Source organism: Hyla sarda, chromosome 9, assembly GCF_029499605.1.
Source record: "Hyla sarda isolate aHylSar1 chromosome 9, aHylSar1.hap1, whole genome shotgun sequence".
NCBI lineage: Eukaryota > Metazoa > Chordata > Amphibia > Anura > Hylidae > Hyla > Hyla sarda.
This window is the reverse complement of record NC_079197.1, coordinates 109605130-109622911: the sequence shown is the minus strand read 5'-3', so window position 1 is coordinate 109622911 and position 17782 is coordinate 109605130. Positions and strand designations below refer to the sequence as shown.

General features: G+C 42.0%; 1 protein-coding gene across 3 annotated transcripts in view; it reads left to right on the top strand.

Moving 5' to 3' along the window:
• The window catches only part of MTM1 (myotubularin 1), a 141785-nt gene that overhangs the window by 119876 nt on the left and 4127 nt on the right, over positions 1–17782 (top strand). For all 3 annotated transcript variants that reach the window (XM_056539463.1, XM_056539464.1, XM_056539465.1), the window contains 6 exons: positions 2736–2885; positions 4781–4969; positions 7323–7508; positions 7699–7905; positions 13810–13902; positions 13994–14107. In XM_056539463.1, coding sequence (XP_056395438.1) covers positions 2736–2885; positions 4781–4969; positions 7323–7508; positions 7699–7905; positions 13810–13902; positions 13994–14107 — 939 coding nt within the window. The remainder of the gene's footprint in view (positions 1–2735; positions 2886–4780; positions 4970–7322; positions 7509–7698; positions 7906–13809; positions 13903–13993; positions 14108–17782) is intronic.

Here is a 17782-nt window from a genome sequence, read left to right as displayed (position 1 = left end):
GGGTTGTCCAGGAAAAGGATTTTTGTAAAAACATGCCCAGGCTACAAAAAAAAAATATATTAAACTTTATACTTGCCTCTCACTCAGTTCCTGTAGCCACCGGTATAGCTGCTCTGGTGTCCTGCCACACAGCCTATCACCCGCTGAGGCAGGGCACTGTCTTGGCCAGAGATTGGCTGGGCTCCCATTGAACTGAAAGGAAGATGAGCTGCAGTAACCTAGCACAGTCTCTATACAATGAATGGAGCCTTCTGCTTCTGGCTCTGTTCACTGTGGGTGCCCTATGTTGTGTGAGTGCCATGGCTCTACCGAACAGCTGATCTAGCAGAGGTGCTGAAGGCTGGCACACCACCAGGCAATCATTTTTCACTGGACAACCGGTATAAAGGAGTTGTTTCATGATAGCCACTATCACCCTCCTACAGCATAGGGCCCTTATTACACAGGGCGGTAATCTGCTGATATCACCCTGTGTAACATCAGCCAAAGACCAAACAAATGCTTGTTTGCCATACCTCTTTCCGTGTAATAGGGGATGTGCAGCAGACAGCAGACAGCTGATCATAGGAAAGAGCCGCTCGAGCCATGACAAGGCTGTGTAAACGAGTGCAGATCTACAAGATTCAGCGTCTGCCCATGTCATAGTGCCTATATGTGATAAGTGTCTGATCTCTTGGAGGCTCACTGCAGGGACACTCACCGATCACAAGATCTCTGCAGCTCCATTTACTCTGTTACTGAAGAAGATAGCTGATCATTCTGTTCTTGTGATCTGTAATAGTCCTGGTGATAAGAAAACCAGTATCCTCCTTTCGGTAATAAGCATCTGTCTTGAAACAACTCCTTTTAAAGAGTACCTGTCACCAAACTAAACTTTTAATATATTGTTCCTTATGTAATTATAAGACACTTTGCTATTTACTTGCTATTAAAATTCTCAACCCTTATATGTTTTTAATGTGATTGAAAAAAAAATGCCCACTAGGTGGCTCTGTTCTGTTCCCTGCCGCAAGTCAAACAGTTAGTTTGGTCTCCTCCCGGCCTGGCAGGAGACCAAACTCAGGAAGTGCGTGCGGGGAATGGCAAGGCACAGCTCTCGCAGGCTTCAGTGAAGTCGCACCTGCTGGGGAACGCCCACTTTCTCTTGCCGGGAGCTCACACAATGTGAGCAAAGGAAAAGGTATGATACACAGCTTTTTAAAGCTCAAAAACATTTTTTAAAGGCAGGAGGGGTGTTAGGAGAAGTTGGGAGTATAATCAGAGTTTACAAAATATGGTTTGATGACAGGTACTCTTTAAATGGATCACGTCATCAGTTGTTTCATGCTACTTTTGTTCATATGATACAAGTGGACCTGTCAGTGTGAAAATGGTTGTAAATAAACGCATGGCTACATAGGGCTTGTCATCAGGTTTCCAGGTATACTTTTGGCCTATAACCTCTTTACCTTGTGGCTGTCAGTCAAACTGGGTAGGCAGATACAAGAGGACATGGGCTGGGCCTTTTCAGTCTCATTTGCATGATGGCATAAAGCAGAGTTTTCCACACTGTGTATCTCCAACTGTTGCAATACTACAACTGCTAGCATGCCCGGACAGCCGAAGGCTGTCCGGGCATGCTTGGAGTTGGAGTTTTGCAACAGCTGGAGATACACAGTTTGTCAGGCTTATAAAGGCTTATATCTAAGTGCTGGAAAAGACCATAGAATTAAAACAATCTGCCAAGAATCTTGATTACTAGCCCTATCTAGCCATAGGCTTACTTATATCTCTGCTTTAAGGATCTTTTACATGAGGTGGATATTGTGTAAAAAAATATATATATATCCCTTTACATATAAATGCATGCCCTTAAGATGTTCACAGCTCACCACACAGCTGACTGTACGTGTAAATGCACCTCTTAGCCTTTAATAAATTCAGCAAATCCCTATAATTCTATAAATTTGATAGCGATTATAAACTGTGTTAAGTATCCAATCTGTAGCCTCTACAATAATAGTAGGAATATCTGCGCTGGGGTTTACTGTCCCGGAAGGGAGGCGATGGATTAAAATGAGTGCTCATCCCTCCTTCTCTTTGGGTGTGAGCTTAGTGTCTATGGAGCATATAGGCAGCACCTAGAGCTACAAGTGGCATTGTAGAGCATTGCCCTATGTGATGGGTCGGGTTTGATGTCATTATACAATGGTCGTGGCAGGTGTCACTATCATAGCTCTAGTCATTATAGAAAATGTTTTATCAGTGTCAGGCTGACATACAAAGCAAGAAGTGGTTCACATTATTGTCTGAAAACTTCCATGTGGTATGAGCAAGGCCTCCGGGCTTCCTGCCCAGGTTGAGTCAGCCTGTTAGTGCAACAGCTGCCAGCTCAATGGCCACTCCGCCCTCCTAGCATTTTCAATCGCTTTGCCATTAAAGCGATTACACCCATTTTATGTCTGTACGTTTCCACTTAGGGCTCAGATACACCTCCGAGCTCTCTACACATCACGGGCTTGTTCACGGATGCTATCGAACACCATGGTGTGAAATATTCAGCCTGGTATTTATGTCTTTTGTGTCTTGTCTCTTTCTATATTGTTTGTGAAATCCTTTTGCGCAGATGGCCCATATACTGTGAGATTTGATCACCACCCTGTGGTTACATGGCCGAAGTACAATGGACGAAGAAAAAAAATTTCAAGAAGTCAAATGACTGACTTTTTTTTCCTGTTTTTTATTTTTCCCCGCAGGGTTTACCGAACAGTAATTGGAGGTTAAGCTTTATTAATAAAACTTATGAATTCTGTGATACCTACCCTTCTCTGTTAATGGTGCCGTTTAATGCCTCGGATGATGATCTCAGGAAAGTGGCTGCCTTCAGGTCCAGGAACAGGATACCGGTATGTAGCGGATGAACAACTGTGCACTGTTAATTACAGAGAACATCACTCTAATGTGACACGTGAGTGGTTATTGTCTGCAAAAATTGTTCATGCCACCCGAAAAAAAGTGAATTTACAGTTTGTCTAGATAAATAAAATTAAAATTAAACACTAGTACCTAAAGTAACATCAGTGGTAAATGGCCGGTGACAGAAAATCAAAGAGAAACTGCCCATATCAACCAATCACAGCACAAGTTTCATTTTTAAAAACAAAATATAAAAAAAGTTCTTACAAAAAGTGACCTAAGATGGCGACATCGAAGCAAGAAAAAGAGTTTTGCGTATTCAGATTTTGCAGGAATAGGATCTGTTGTGGCAGAACAGTGCAAATTTCAGGATAAACTTGTTAAATGTGGTCCACATAGAAAACTGCGTTTAAGTGTGGTGAAGCAATTTAAAACCACGGGGTGTTCGTCATGGGAGAAGCTGGACCACCCAAAGACTTTGGAAGAACAGGATTCACAGGATACGAGCGTAGACCTTGACAGTCCACAGATTAGTATGAACTACAGGTGCCACAAACCATGGTATGGTGTATCTCCCGAGATAAAACTAAAAGATAAACTGAAACGCCAGTTTTTTTGCATTGACTTTTAGGACTATTGGAAATAGCACTAATTGCTGACAGGCTGGTGTTCAGCGATGAGCTGACCTTTCACCTCAGTGGATCGGCCATGTTGTGCTAGCTTCCATGATCTCCAGGTCCCACACCCTGTGAGTTCTTTCTATTCTGTGGCTATACACAGAATTCTTAAATAACCTGAGACAAGGCATCACTGAACCGGTGGAGTCCATATCCAAGGATATGCTGGCACATGTCTGGACAGAACTGGACTACTGCCTAGACATCTGCCGTGTCACCAAGCCAAGTTTTATCTATACACTACAATGTTCAAATAACTTTCAATATTTCTTGTGTACAGATAAAAGTTGGATAGATAGTGTATTTTCATGTTAATACACTTGTTTTGTTCTCTGGATTATGAATACTAAGGCTATAATTTTGCACAATCTTTTTTAATCACCTTGTAGTTCTACTTTGGAAGTACTCAGATCCCCTGGAAAATCATACCAGACTATTACAGCAAGACACACAAGAACTTATTTTACTTGTATTTGTGTTCATACTCTAATGTATCTGGAAAAGTGTTACCTCATTTTTCTGGAGGTGCTAGATATATTCAATAGTTCAATAGTACCACACAACCAGTCTCCATTCCTGAGCACTCTTTATGCAGACATCGTGGCCCTAAGGTGAGCTACTAAAATCATTTATTTATTTACTTTTTCTGGACAAAATAAACCTATTTAAAAAATAAATCTTCTCTAGTTATCCCCTTTGAATAGGATATGAAATACCAAATTAATTGGTGGGAGTCCGACTGGGCCCCTTACTGATTCCAAGAATAGGAACAAAATTGTCTTTTCATTCTGGGGACATTTTTGTCATCGTCCTTGGGAGCAGCAGGGGTCCAAGCAGACTGACCCTGTCCCTCCAAATTTGTGCTGTAAATTCACTCATCTCTACTGCTTGGCCTCTGTTCATATTAGTGGGACTGGAATCTGTTCTTCCTTATTTTTTCACTAACATCAGAACAAGCTCCTAAAATAGAAAAGGGGCAAAACTACCTGACTTTTCCTTTCTCCCGGGGTCCATTCCAGTAGTATGTGGACATGAAATGAAACATTCCTTATGACAGGCTTTCCTTCTAGAAACTTGCATGAATGTCTTTATTCTTGTATGTTATTAAATTATGTATGAATCTCTCTTTTCCTTTTTTGCTGTTATATGGTCTTATCTTAGTTATAATCTCTCTTGCTCTCCGAATAATAAAGGTCTTTCCACTGCAGGTTTTGTCATGGATACATCCAGAAAATCAGCACGTCATCACAAGGTGCAGTCAGCCATTAGTGGGTATGAGCGGCAAGCGGAATAAAGACGATGAGCGCTACCTAGAGATCATCAAGGATGCCAATAACCAAACCTCAAAACTGACCATTTATGATGCCAGGCCAAATGTAAATGCTGTGGCCAACAAGGTGAGGGGCCTTGTTAAAATATTACAACCGCTCTCTATATATGTTAATGATAAAAGTTGGCTAAAGTTTGCAGCTGCAGATTTACACAGGTAAAATCTGCAGTGGGCAGTGGTGGCAAGCCGTGGATGAGATTTGTAAATCTTATCCCCATGCTGGGGAAACATAAGCATACTCTTCACTTTCAGATTTGAAGCTATTTTTCATAGATTTCACCTCTAGAGGTAAAATCCATGGTGACAGATTTACATTGAGATCCACAGTGGAGAATTTCTGCCATGTGGAACATGTGATGAATGAGCGTTCATGTACGTGGCACTGTTGGCTGTTGAGGGAGTATATGAACCTCTTAAAGAGCGGTCATGTGTAACCTGTTCTATTAGAATAGCAATAATTTCCCTCAAGCAAAACGGCACAATTTCTATTATTACCTGGTTTCTCAGTGTATAAACCTATCTAGTACAGCGCCTCTAGTAAAAATAAAATCTAATGGAGCATTTGCCAATCTCACCTGTATGAACTGTATTTACCAGTTTCTCCTCTGCCAAGATGCACATAAATACAAGAAAATATTGCTTCCAATAGGAAGCATACAAAATGACATTTTTGTTGGCGCAGACTAAAATATTCTCAGTGAAGCCATAATGTAAGAAAACATGAGAGACTGTAACTGGTGTTCGTATATCAAATTATATATGGCAGAAAAATGGCACAAATCCATCATAAAGTATGAAAACATACCATATGTAGCAAACCTTTTGCTGTATACGGCTGTATAGAAACAAGCCAACCGGCACCAGAAAGCCTTCAAAATAATTAGAACAATGTCCAAAGCCCGCACTGCGGGGGACCAGGTGTGTCGGCAAGAGTGGAGGTGCTAACGAAGTGAAAAGCTATATGTGGTGTACAGGTAATAGAAAAAGTAACGTTGCACTCACCACAAGACACAGCATGGAGGTTTTCAAATCCGGGTTTATTCGTAAATACGAAGTGCTATACAGTCAAAGCAGGTTGGAGGGAAGGGAGCAGACATCAGCTCCGTGGAGCTGGCTGAGTGCAACGAATCTTTTCACAGTGAAACTGCTTGATCACGCTACCAGCATGGTAGAGTGATCAAGCAGTTTCACTGCGAAACGATTCTTTGCACTCAACCAGCTCCACGGAGCTGATGTCTGCTCCCCTTCCTTTCCCTTCAACCTGCTTTGACTGTATATCACTTCGTATTTACGAATAAACCCAGATTTGAAAACCTCCGTGGTGAGTGCAAAGTTACTTTTTCTATTACCTGTAAACCTTTTGCTGTGTTTTCCCCTAAGATAATTTTAATACTTTTTTTTTCCCCTATGTTATTTTTTCTAGAAAAACCTGTGAGGGAAGAGTTTCAATGTTGCAATATATGTATCAATTCTTAAAATTTTTTGTAAAAACAATTAAGGCTGCATTCACACGGCCGTCTAGACCGGTCACGTTCTTCTCCCATCAAAAATAAAAACAGACTTTAAAAAAAAATGGACAATAATGGATGCAAACGGATGTTATCCATTTTTTTTTTTTTTGTTCTGAGCATGTGAGAAAAAAAAAAAAACAGATCAAAAAGTGGATGCAAACGGATGACATTAAAGGCTCATCCATTTTCCATAGACTTCAATATAAAATTTACTGTAGCTGTTTTTTCTTCCGTTTTTTTTGACGGGCTAAAAAAAATACTTCATGCAGTCTTTTCTCCCGTAAAAAAAAAAAGGAAATGAGCACAGACGGATGTAAAAGGATTGTAAAAAAAAATAAAAATCCCATTGACATCAAGTAGCAACAGCGGAACCTAAACGGGGGGGGGGGGGCACTAAACGGGGACAGACGGCCCTGTGAACGCACCCTAAGAAAGCACATGAAGGACTGGAGGCTTCTGTCTGGAGCAGGTTGTGACATAGGTTTGAGGTGCTATGCAATGTTTTAGGGGTATTTCTTATTACCAGGGTATGCATTCACTTGGTGATCATAGGGGTGCAACCTCTGACATCTGCACCAATTCTGAGAATGAAGGGACAGCAGTGCCATGTCGACACCATTAATTGTTTCTGCACAGCAGCACAGTCACCTACAAAGGGACAGCAACAGACAAATGGACTGGATGGGGACTGGCTCATAGAATAGTATTCAAGCATATCTCCAATAAGCGTCTTTTCCTTCCATCCAGTGTACATGTATAAGGTAGCCTAGAAAAGGTCACACATAGGTAATAGTGGATTTTGGGATTTCGTTACTACGATTATTGTTAATAAGTCATGAAAAAATATCTTGTAAATGGTTACAATAACAGAATGGAACATATCCTGTGTTTTACTTGTTCTTTCTGCAGGCAACAGGAGGAGGCTATGAGAGCGAGGATGCATATCCCTTTGCAGAACTTGTCTTTCTAGATATCCATAACATTCATGTAATGAGAGAATCTCTGAAAAAACTGAAAGATATTGTATTTCCAAACGTCGAGGAATCTCACTGGCTATCCAGCTTGGAATCTACGCACTGGTTAGAACACATTAAGGTAAGGTAGATAAAACTTAAATGTAGTGCTAAAGATAGAAATGAGAGGCAATAAGAGGCAACATTGGATAGTAAAAGTACATTTATGATGTTTGTGTTCAATGTATATTTCACATGGTAGTCCTTTTTTGTAGATGTGATTGTGACAATGTTGGCTGGTACTTGACATTTTCCTCTTTTAATCTCTCCAGCTGGTCTTAACAGGAGCCATACAAGTAGCAGATAAAGTGGCCTCTGGAAAAAGTTCTGTGGTTGTGCATTGCAGTGATGGCTGGGATCGAACCGCCCAGCTGACGTCTCTGGCCATGCTGATGCTGGACAGCTACTATAGGACGGTAGAAGGCTTTGAAGTGTTGGTACAAAAGGAGTGGATTAGTTTTGGGCATAAGTTTTCATCGGTAGGTATAGAAACATTAAAATTTTCTAATAAATTACATGAGCACAAACTGCTACAGAGGGGTGTTACACTTGTTACAAATAAGTGCAACTAAAGTGCATACTAATGACCCAGGACACTTGTCAGTCCAATGAATCCAAAGCAAGATGTAAATATTGAAACTGTAAATATTAAATAAATTGAAAGAATACTTACTGTTATGAAAAAAAAAACATGGTGGAGGTTAGGGGATAGGTGTGGGCAAATTGTCAACAGTGGTTCAGTCTGAATAGGGTAAACCTAGCCAGGAGAATTCTGATCCAGAGTTGAGTTGTGCTGAGGCTACCTCTTAAAAAGTTGATAAGCTATTCGTGGGCTGAGGGACTGTAGGGTGCAGTGAGAGGCGAGGATGAAAATAAATAAATACAAAAGATTAAAAAATCTCTTTGAAGAAAAGGGGGTAATAACGTCGCCACGGTTTAATGTTATGTACCCAAACACATAATAGAAAAAAACATTTGTAACAAAAGTAGAAGTTTGCTGCATGAAGAGTTTAACAGTATTCTGAATAAAACAAAGTATAAGATGATCTATACAGATGGGCCTCACTTCAACTTAGGCCTCATTCACACTGCCGTTAGGTGAAGCTCAGCCAGCAATTCTGTCAAGTTTAGCGGAGAAAAAAACTGTGCAAGCACTATTTTTTTTCTCTGCTAAATTCCTGTATTATTACCGGATCATTGACGAGCCCCATGCAAGTGAATGGATCTGTTTGGACCTGACAGTAGCAGTTTGCATCCGACCCTTTTCAGGGTCCGATCAGCTCAAGTAAAAAAAAAAAAAGGAAAAAAGCTGATTGGACCGTTAACCAGTCAGATGCAAATGGCAATGTGAACCTAGCCACTGCTGACGTAAAGGTCAGTAGGAGGAGAGCTGAAAGACAACCGAAAGGAAAGAGAGGAATATAGAGAAGTTATAAGGGCGAGGAGAAAAAAGGCGGAAGGTAAGTGCACCCCAGAAGAGTTTAGTTAACTTTGAGAAACAGATGATCCTGGGAGGTCTGTTGGGGCATAGTGTAAGGGCCCGTTTAAAGAGCAGAATATCTGCCCAGAAAAGTTCATTTATACCCAATTAACTCGGAGCCAGGACTGCTCGGGCATGTGCCGTCTCCATTGACAGCAATGCATGTCCAAATGGATTCTGCTTTGAAGTTTCCACCACAAAAATTATGCCATGTGCATGTTGCAGCAAAATCCATTTGAAAACCATGAGAGGCTGCTGCATCGGAATTCCTGAACTGCATTTTTCCACCAGATTGCGCTCAGAAATTCCGTCAAATTCTGTCTGTGTTTTGAGGTCATATTGCAATTGAGGGAGTTTCAGGTCGGCATATTTTGTCATACCTAATTGGTGGAGGACGGAGCCGTCTGTAAACTGTGGTATTGATCTGGTAGTGATGGAACAGAAACAATGCAGGGCCTAGCCCCATGCAGTAGTGCTCTCAGTAGTCCAGTACTATTCAGATCCTAACCACAGAGAATGGAGAAACATACTTTCCCAGTCATGGCCGTAAATGATGGCACCTCTGACATTTTTCTAGAAAATGAAGTGTTTCTCACAGAAAAGGATTGCAGTAACACATGTTTTGCTATACACATGTTTTATTCCCTTTGTGTGTATTGGAACTAAACCAAAAAAGGAGGAAAAAATACCAAATTGGACATAATGTCACACCAAACTCCAAAAATGGGCTGGACAAAATTATTGGCACCCCTTCAAAATTGTGGAAAAATTAGCTTGTTTCAAGCATGTGATGATCTCACCTGCGGCAAGAAACAGGTGTGGGCAAAATAAAAATCACACCTGAAAGCTGATAAAAAGGAGAGATGTTCACTTAATCTTTGCATTATGTGTCTGTGTGTGGACAACAGAAAGAGAAGAGAACTGTCTGAGGACTTGAGAACCAAAATTGTGGAAAAATAACAATCTCAAGGTTACAAGTCCATCTCCAGAGATCTAGATTTGCCCTTGTCCATAGTGCACAACATTATCAAGAAGTTTGCAACCCATGGCACTGTAGCTAATCTCCCTGGGCGTGGACTGAAGAGAAAAATTGATAAAAGGTGTCAACGCACGATAGTCCGGATGGTGGATAAGCAGCCCCAAACAAGTTCCAAAGATATTCAAGCTGTCCTACAGGCTCAGGGAGCATCAGTATCAGCACAAACTATCCATCAACATTTAAATGAAATGATACGCTATGGCAGGAGACCCAGGAGGACCCCACTGCTGACACAGACATAAAAAAGCAAGACTACATTTTGCCAAAATGAACTTGAGTAAGCCAAAATCCTTCTGGGAAAACATCTTGTGGACAGTTGAGACCAAGATAGAGCTTTTTGGTAAAGCACATCATTCTACTGTTTACCGAAAACGGAATGAGGCCTACAAAGAAAAGAACACAGCACCTACAGTGAAATATGGTGGAGGTCAATGATGTTTTGGGGTTGTTTTGCTGCCTCTGGCACTGGGTGCCTTGAATGTGTACAAGCCATCATGAAATCTGAGGATTACCAACGGATTTTGGGTCCCACTGTACAGTCCAATGTCAGAAAGCTGGGTTTGGTTCCGAGATCTTGGGTCTTCCAGCAGGACAATGACCCCAAACATACATCAAAAAGCATCTAGAAATGTATGGCAACAAAGCGCTGGAGAGTTCTGAAGTGGCCACCAATGAATCCAGATCTAAATCTCATTGAACACCTGTGGAGAGATCTTAAAATTGCTGTTGGGAAAAGGTGCCCTCCAATAAGAGACCTGGAGCAGTTTGTAAAGGAAGAGTGGTCCAACATTCCGGCTGAGAGGTGTAAGAACCTTATTGATGGTTTAAGGAAGCAACTGTGCAACCAAATATTAAGTTAAGGGTGCCAATAATTTTGTCCAGCCCATTTTTGGAGTTTGGTGTGACATTATGTCCAATTTGCTTTTTTTCCTCCCTTTTTTGGTTTAGTTCCAATACACACAATGACAATAAACATGTGTGTAGCAAAACATGTGTTAATGCAATCCTTTTCTGTGAGAAATACTTCATGTTCTAGAAAAATGTCAGTGGTGCCAACATTTAAAACCATGACTGTATATGGAGAGCAGTAAGTCCCACTTTATTTATTATGGTTCGTGTGATATCCAAAATATTTCTTACTTTTGTTAATGGAGAAAACCATGAAACTTTGGATAAAGCACTTTAAGGATAAAGTCCTTTAAACAAAAATTCAAAACCATTTATGTTCATGTTGTTTTAGCTCTCCAAAATATACATTATTTGTAATGTGTATATGCATAAAGATCACAAGAAAAGGAATTATGGTGCAGAAACCTTTTCAGTCTGTACATTCTGTAAAACCTGGAGAGGCTGGGAATGTTATACATTCACTTTTAAATATTTATCTTTCACAAATTCTTACAATGCCCTTCTTTTGGAAATAAAAAGATTTCAGAAAAATATGGGGCGTTCACACTCAAAGTCTAGAGGTATTGATGACATTGCCCACATTCTCAGAGGGTTCGAAGAGGTTTATGACCTTTTTCTCATGTGGAACTCTGTCAGATTTTTCTGCTTGGTCTAATTTACTAGACCTGCACCCACCCCATACCTACATCTCCCTACTAGTACTACAGTATAGGGATCGACCGATATCGGTTTTTTAGGGCCGATACCGATAATCTGTGGAGGTTAGGGCCGATAGCCGATAACTTATACCGATATTCCGGTATAAGTTATCGGCTATTTATCCCCCCGCAACACCGCTGCAGATCATTGATTTAAAGCGGGTGCTTTAAATCAATGCACTGCAGTGGCTTTTGCGGTGCGGTGGGGCATTATCGGCTTATAGTCAAGGTAATTGCCGATACCGATAATGCCCATAATCGTGGTTATCGGCCGATAATATCGGCCATACCGATAATCAGTCGATCCCTACTACAGTACCCAATTATTTGTATGCCTGATATTAAATCACTAATCATGCAATATTTACACCCAAAATCATACCCAAACCCCAGATATACCTCAGAGCACTTGGCATAGTCTTCTGTGATGTTATATGGGCAGATCGTAGAATTTTCTCTTTATAGCAGAGATAGTATGGGTAGGGGGGGAAGCGGAGTAGAGTTTATATCAGTGTTTCCCAACCAGGGTGCCTCCAGCTGTTGCAAAATTACAACTCCCAGCTGGAGGCACCCTGGTTGGAAGACACTGGTCTACATGGTAAGTGCTGGCTCTTATGCTCTGAAAATTGTTCATTTAATGTGTATAAAACAAAAAAATGAAAAGCTTTCTTTTATTTTCATGTGTTTATAATCCATATGCTGTCCACATTTATTGCTAGCGTCTGTTGTAATAACTGGCAAATCTCTTTGCATGCAGATGCATGCTGGGCATTCACTTTTGGACAAAAGGGAGTGTTCTGTTCTTAGAAATGTATAGCATAATATATGTTATACATGGGAGGACCTGATCCTATGTCAAGAACGAGAGTCCTCTAATTCTCCGCTTGCATGAGAAGTAGCTGCCACATCCAGACAGAGAATTAATGGAGAGAGGCTGTGCATGTCTCTCACCGATTCTCTTCTATTGGAGTTATGGTCGGCCTTTTGGCGAAGATCAGGTGTAGTATCTGTTCTTATCAGTTCATGCCGGTGGCCCGAAATGCCGGTATTGGGTTGGTGGGGATGGGTGCTGCATGGAAGGGGCAGGTGTACCAGGGTGTTCCTAGGCTGGTTCTGAGGAATCAGCTCGACGGCGGCCCCGATGTGACCTGTTCCCTCCGGGTCTCGCCATGAGGCTGAGAGGATCTAGAGCCAAGGTACTTTAGTGCCTTGGGGAGTGGTGACCCCGAGGTGCCAAAACTCACTTGGTGTACTGGCACCATGACCTATTCACCTTGTGGCACTCACCTCTTGATTCCCGGCCTTCTGGCTAGGATCAGAGAAATTTTTATAGATCCTGCCGTATGTCTGGGCAGTGTGCCTGCACACATTCACTTATTTATTTTTGTCACAGTGTCGTGTTGTGTGTTCACAGCATTGTTAGGATGCGGTAGCCCTTCTGGGTGTCCCTCCTAGTGATCTAGGGAAGGTGTGTGTGTGGCACCTCCCTGCAAAAACCCTGGGTACTCCTGCATGCCAGGAGCATTTGTGGTCCCTTAGTAGCTTCGGCGAAACGGGTCATCGAACCTGGAACCTCGCAGATAACTTTTGGTCTGGAGGCAAAGGGTAGGTTTTGTTGGGGGGGGGCCTCTCTCCTGTCGGAGAAGGGCTTGCGATAGACCACATCCTTTTTACACGTTTTTTTAGTGTAACACGTTTTGCACTTTTTCTTGCACTTTGGATGATTCGAGAGCATGTTCCTCGGCTCTTAGATAAAAGTTATGGTGAGAACAGGTATGTTCAGCTATTTTCATAGAAATAAATGGAGAATGAGGGAAGTGATTGGAGAGAGAGAAGCTGATATGCACAGCAACTTCTTCTTTCACTCTACTGGATGCGTCAGCTGGCAGCCACCTCATTCCTTATGGGAGTTAGCATTCTCATACCACGTTTATGAGATCCGGCTGCTGGACCCAGCGAATCTCATTTATTTAAATGAGCCGACCGGAATCAGATAGTAACTCCGGTCGGCTCATTTATATGTATGAGATTTGGTGCCGGTCCAAGTTTTGAAATTTCCCAGCCGAGTCTGGCAGCCGGGTCTCATAAACTTGGTGTGAATGCACCCTAAGTGATAAATGTTACATGTGTTGCAGTTACTTTGCCACTTTTACAGTTTGTTTGTTTTTTGTCTTTGGTCTTTGTTTGTTTTTTGTTTTTTTCCGTTTTCCTAGAAAGGTAGACTTAAATTAGTGTAAACTGTTATTTTTTATTCCAGAGAATCGGACATGGTGACAAGAATCACACTGATGCCGACAGATCTCCAATTTTCGTTCAGTTCATTGACTGTGTGTGGCAAATGTCTAAACAGGTATAATTTACATCTGTGCCCATCTACATTCAGCAGCCATTTATGTTTCTTATGTAACATATGTGCTTTTTTTCTCCCCCCCCCCTCTTAGTTTCCAACAGCGTTTGAGTTAAATGAGCACTTTCTGATCACTATTCTGGATCATCTCTACAGCTGCCGATTTGGCTCTTTTTTGTATAACTGTGAGTCCGTGAGGGAAAAAGAGGCAAGTATCTTTAAAGGACATCTGCAGTGCTGGGCAAAAAAACTTTTTTTTACCTCATATAATAGGTCTTTGAAAGACCTTTCCAACGATGTCTCCCCATCAAAATTGGCCCAGCCGTTCTCCCGTTATCAGCACACAAATTACTGAGAAGTGAAAGTAAAACTACATCTCCCATCATGCCTTTTGCTTACTTCCTGTAAGCTGCTGCCCTCCCCCTGTTCTATCCCCCAAGCAAATTATATTGTAACGCCCACATCTCCCTCCCCTATGCATATACCCTCCCCTTCTGCTCATCTCCCCCTCCCCATGCTGGCTCCTGTCCAGTGATGAAGCAGGCTGCCTCCATGCTCACTGTAGACACAGTCTGCATAGCTAGAATCAGCAGTGTCGGCACTGGAAAGTGGATATTAAAAGTAAAAATGGTAAAAAACATAATTGTTTGTCTATAAAACTGTCCTGATAGGGGTCCCTCCATCTTTTTCACAACTACAACTCCAAGCATGACCAGTTTTTTTTATGCTGTTCAGGCATGCTGGGAATTCCAGTGGTGCCTCCAGCTGTTGCAAGACTACAAATCCCAGCATGCCCTGTCAGCTTTCTGCTGTATGTGCATGCTTGGAGTTGCAGAAGTGACTCCAGCTGTTGCAAGACTACACATCCCAGCATGCCCTGACGGCTTTCTGCTGTTCATGCATGCTTGGAGTTGCAGTGGTGCCTCCAGCTGTTGCAAGACTACACATCCCAGCATGCCCTGACAACTTTCTGCTGTATGTGCATGCTTGGAGTTGTAGAGGTGACTCCAGCTGTTGCAAGACTACAAATCCCAGCATGCCCTGTCAGCTTTCTGCTGTTCGTGCATGCTTGGATTTGCAGCGGTGCCTCCAGCTGTTGCAAGACTACAAATCTCAGCATGTGTGATCCAGTGTATACAGCAGAGCTGGGTGTGTGATCGAGTGTATAAAGCAGAGCCGAGTGTGTGATCATATGTATACAGCAGAGCGGAGTGTGTGATTGTGTGTATACAGCAGAGCCGAGTGTGTGATTGTGTGTATACAGCAGAGCCGAGTGTGTGATCGGGTGCATACAGCAGAGCCGAGTGTGTGATCGTGTGTATACAGCAGAGCTGAGTGTGTGATCGAGTGTATACAGCAGAGCAAAGGCTCTGCTGTATACACTGGATCACACACTTGGCTCTGCTGTATACACACAATCACACTCGGCTCTCCTGTATACACTCAATCACACAAGTAGTCTCCTGGGAATTGTAGTTCACCAACACCTCTATTGTATCTCGGTAGTCTCCTGGGATTTTTAGTTCACAAACACCTCTATTGTATCAGTCGTCTCCTGGCAGTTGTAGTTCACCAACACCTCTATTGTATCTCAGTAGTCTCCTGGGGGTTGTAGTTAACAAACACCTCTATTGTATCAGTAGTCTCCTGGGAGTTGTAGTTCACCAACACCTATATTGTATCTCAGTAGTCTCCTGGGATTTGTAGTTCACCAACACCTCTATTGTATCTCTAGTCTCCTGGGGGTTGTAGTTCACCAACACCTCTATTGTATCTCAGTAGTCTCCTGGGATTTGTAGTTCACCAACACCTATATTGTATCTCTGTAGTCTCCTGGGATTTGTAGTTCACCAACACCTATATTGTATCTCTGTAGTCTCCTGGGATTTGTAGTTCACAAACACCTATATTGTATCTCTGTAGTCTCCTGGGATTTGTAGTTCACAAACACCTATATTGTATCTCTGTAGTCTCCTGGGAGTTGTAGTTCACCAACACCTCTATTGTATCTCTGTAGTCTCCTGGGGGTTGTAGTTCACAAACACCTATATTGTATCTCTGTAGTTTCCTGGGAGTTGTAGTTCACCAACACCTCTATTGTATCTCTGTAGTCTCCTGGGAGTTGTAGTTCACCAACACCTCTATTGTATCTCTGTAGTTTCCTGCGGGTTGTAGTTCACCAACACCTCTATTGTATCTCTGTAGTCTCCTTGGGGTTGTAGTTCACCAACACCTCTATTGTATCTCAGTAGTCTCCTGGGAGTTGTAGTTAATACACCAGTGTTTGCCAACCAGGGTGCCTCCAGATGTTGCAAAACTACTACTCCCAGCATTCCCTGGTTGGGAAACACTGGCATACACACACACATCAGGGACTACAACTCCCAGCATGTCATTCAGTAGTCCCCCCCCCCCCCCCCCCCCCACACACACACACAGAATCATCCCCGGTATGATATTTATGATATTTATTCCCTGTAGTCTATACACCACCAGCTCCTGCAGTGTAATATGTCTCCTTCACACACACGTCTTCCCCCCCCCCCCCCCCCCTTCCCGCTCTGTGGTTCCCCCGTGAAAACTTGAAACCTCCCCGTGATAAGTGAGGTCCTGTGTAGACAGAGCAGGGGAGGGGAAGGAGCTGTGGACGTCCTCATTCTCCCCCTGCTTGAATCTTACAGATAGGGACGTTTCTGAGGCTGAGCCTATGGCTGCCTCAGAAAGCACCCACTCATGCATATGCATAAGCAGGGAGGACCCAACGGAGGCTAGGGGGAGCACAAACACTGCTGGGAGGAAGAGATCTCCGTCCCCAAGATGGCGGCTGCAATATAATGAATAGGGGACGGCCGCAGGACTACTGGGCTATGCTGGCAACTCTAATATCTCAGAAGCGGCTGCATATAGGTAAATAGAACTAATTGACTGAATTGTATAACTTTTGTTTGGGGAACATTTGGGCAGGGATTTTTGACCACTACAGTTGTCCTTTAAGCTTTCTGCAACTGATTAAACAAAAAACAAAACTCTGCCACTGCTAATCCAAGTATGCTCCAAACAAAAAGATAACACACGGCTATACAGACCACATTAATAGGTTCGGTTGGTGCTCTACTTTCCAAGGATTAATATATTATGGGAAACATCAGAAAAAAAATTAAGTGGCACTCACCATTATGCGTTAAATATTTTTTGCTTTATTTCCACATACATTTAATAAAAACGTTAGTGGCCTCTAGCCACGTCCTAACCTGATGTTTTAATTGAACGTATGTGGAAATAAAGTTAAAGAATGTTTGAATGGAATATGGTGAGTGCCACTATATTTTTCTACTGTTTCCCATAATAATCTTCAAGCTTTCTGTTGTGTATATTTACCAGTGCAAAATAATTTACAAGTTTAATGAAAATTACTTTGGAAGGCAATTCTTTATTGGTCTGGATACTTTTTTGTGCTGGAGTATCACATTATAAATGAGCTCTCAGCTTATTGGAGCTAGATACCTTGCAGATCTATGTCTGAGCCATAAAGGAACCTTAAATCAGAACTAGGGATTATCAGTTAAACCAAATTTTTCTCAAAGTAAGAAGTACCCATCTGTAAACAGCTATTTCATACTTCTTGCCCCTCATTTGTACATAGTAGAATACTAGTTGGTTACTTCAGAGAAACCTTAAAATCAATTAAACCACCTACAACGAGTCTCTAACTACTATCTAATAGTTTGGACAGAAGAGTAACCTTTATTACTACATACATAAAAAGTGAAGCTTTTAAGTGGTTCTCTGGTTTACAAAACCCGTCATAATATTTATGGATAGAAATTTCTGAGTTAAAGGAGAAGTATCATGCCCAAAAACGTATCCTCTATCTGCAGTATAG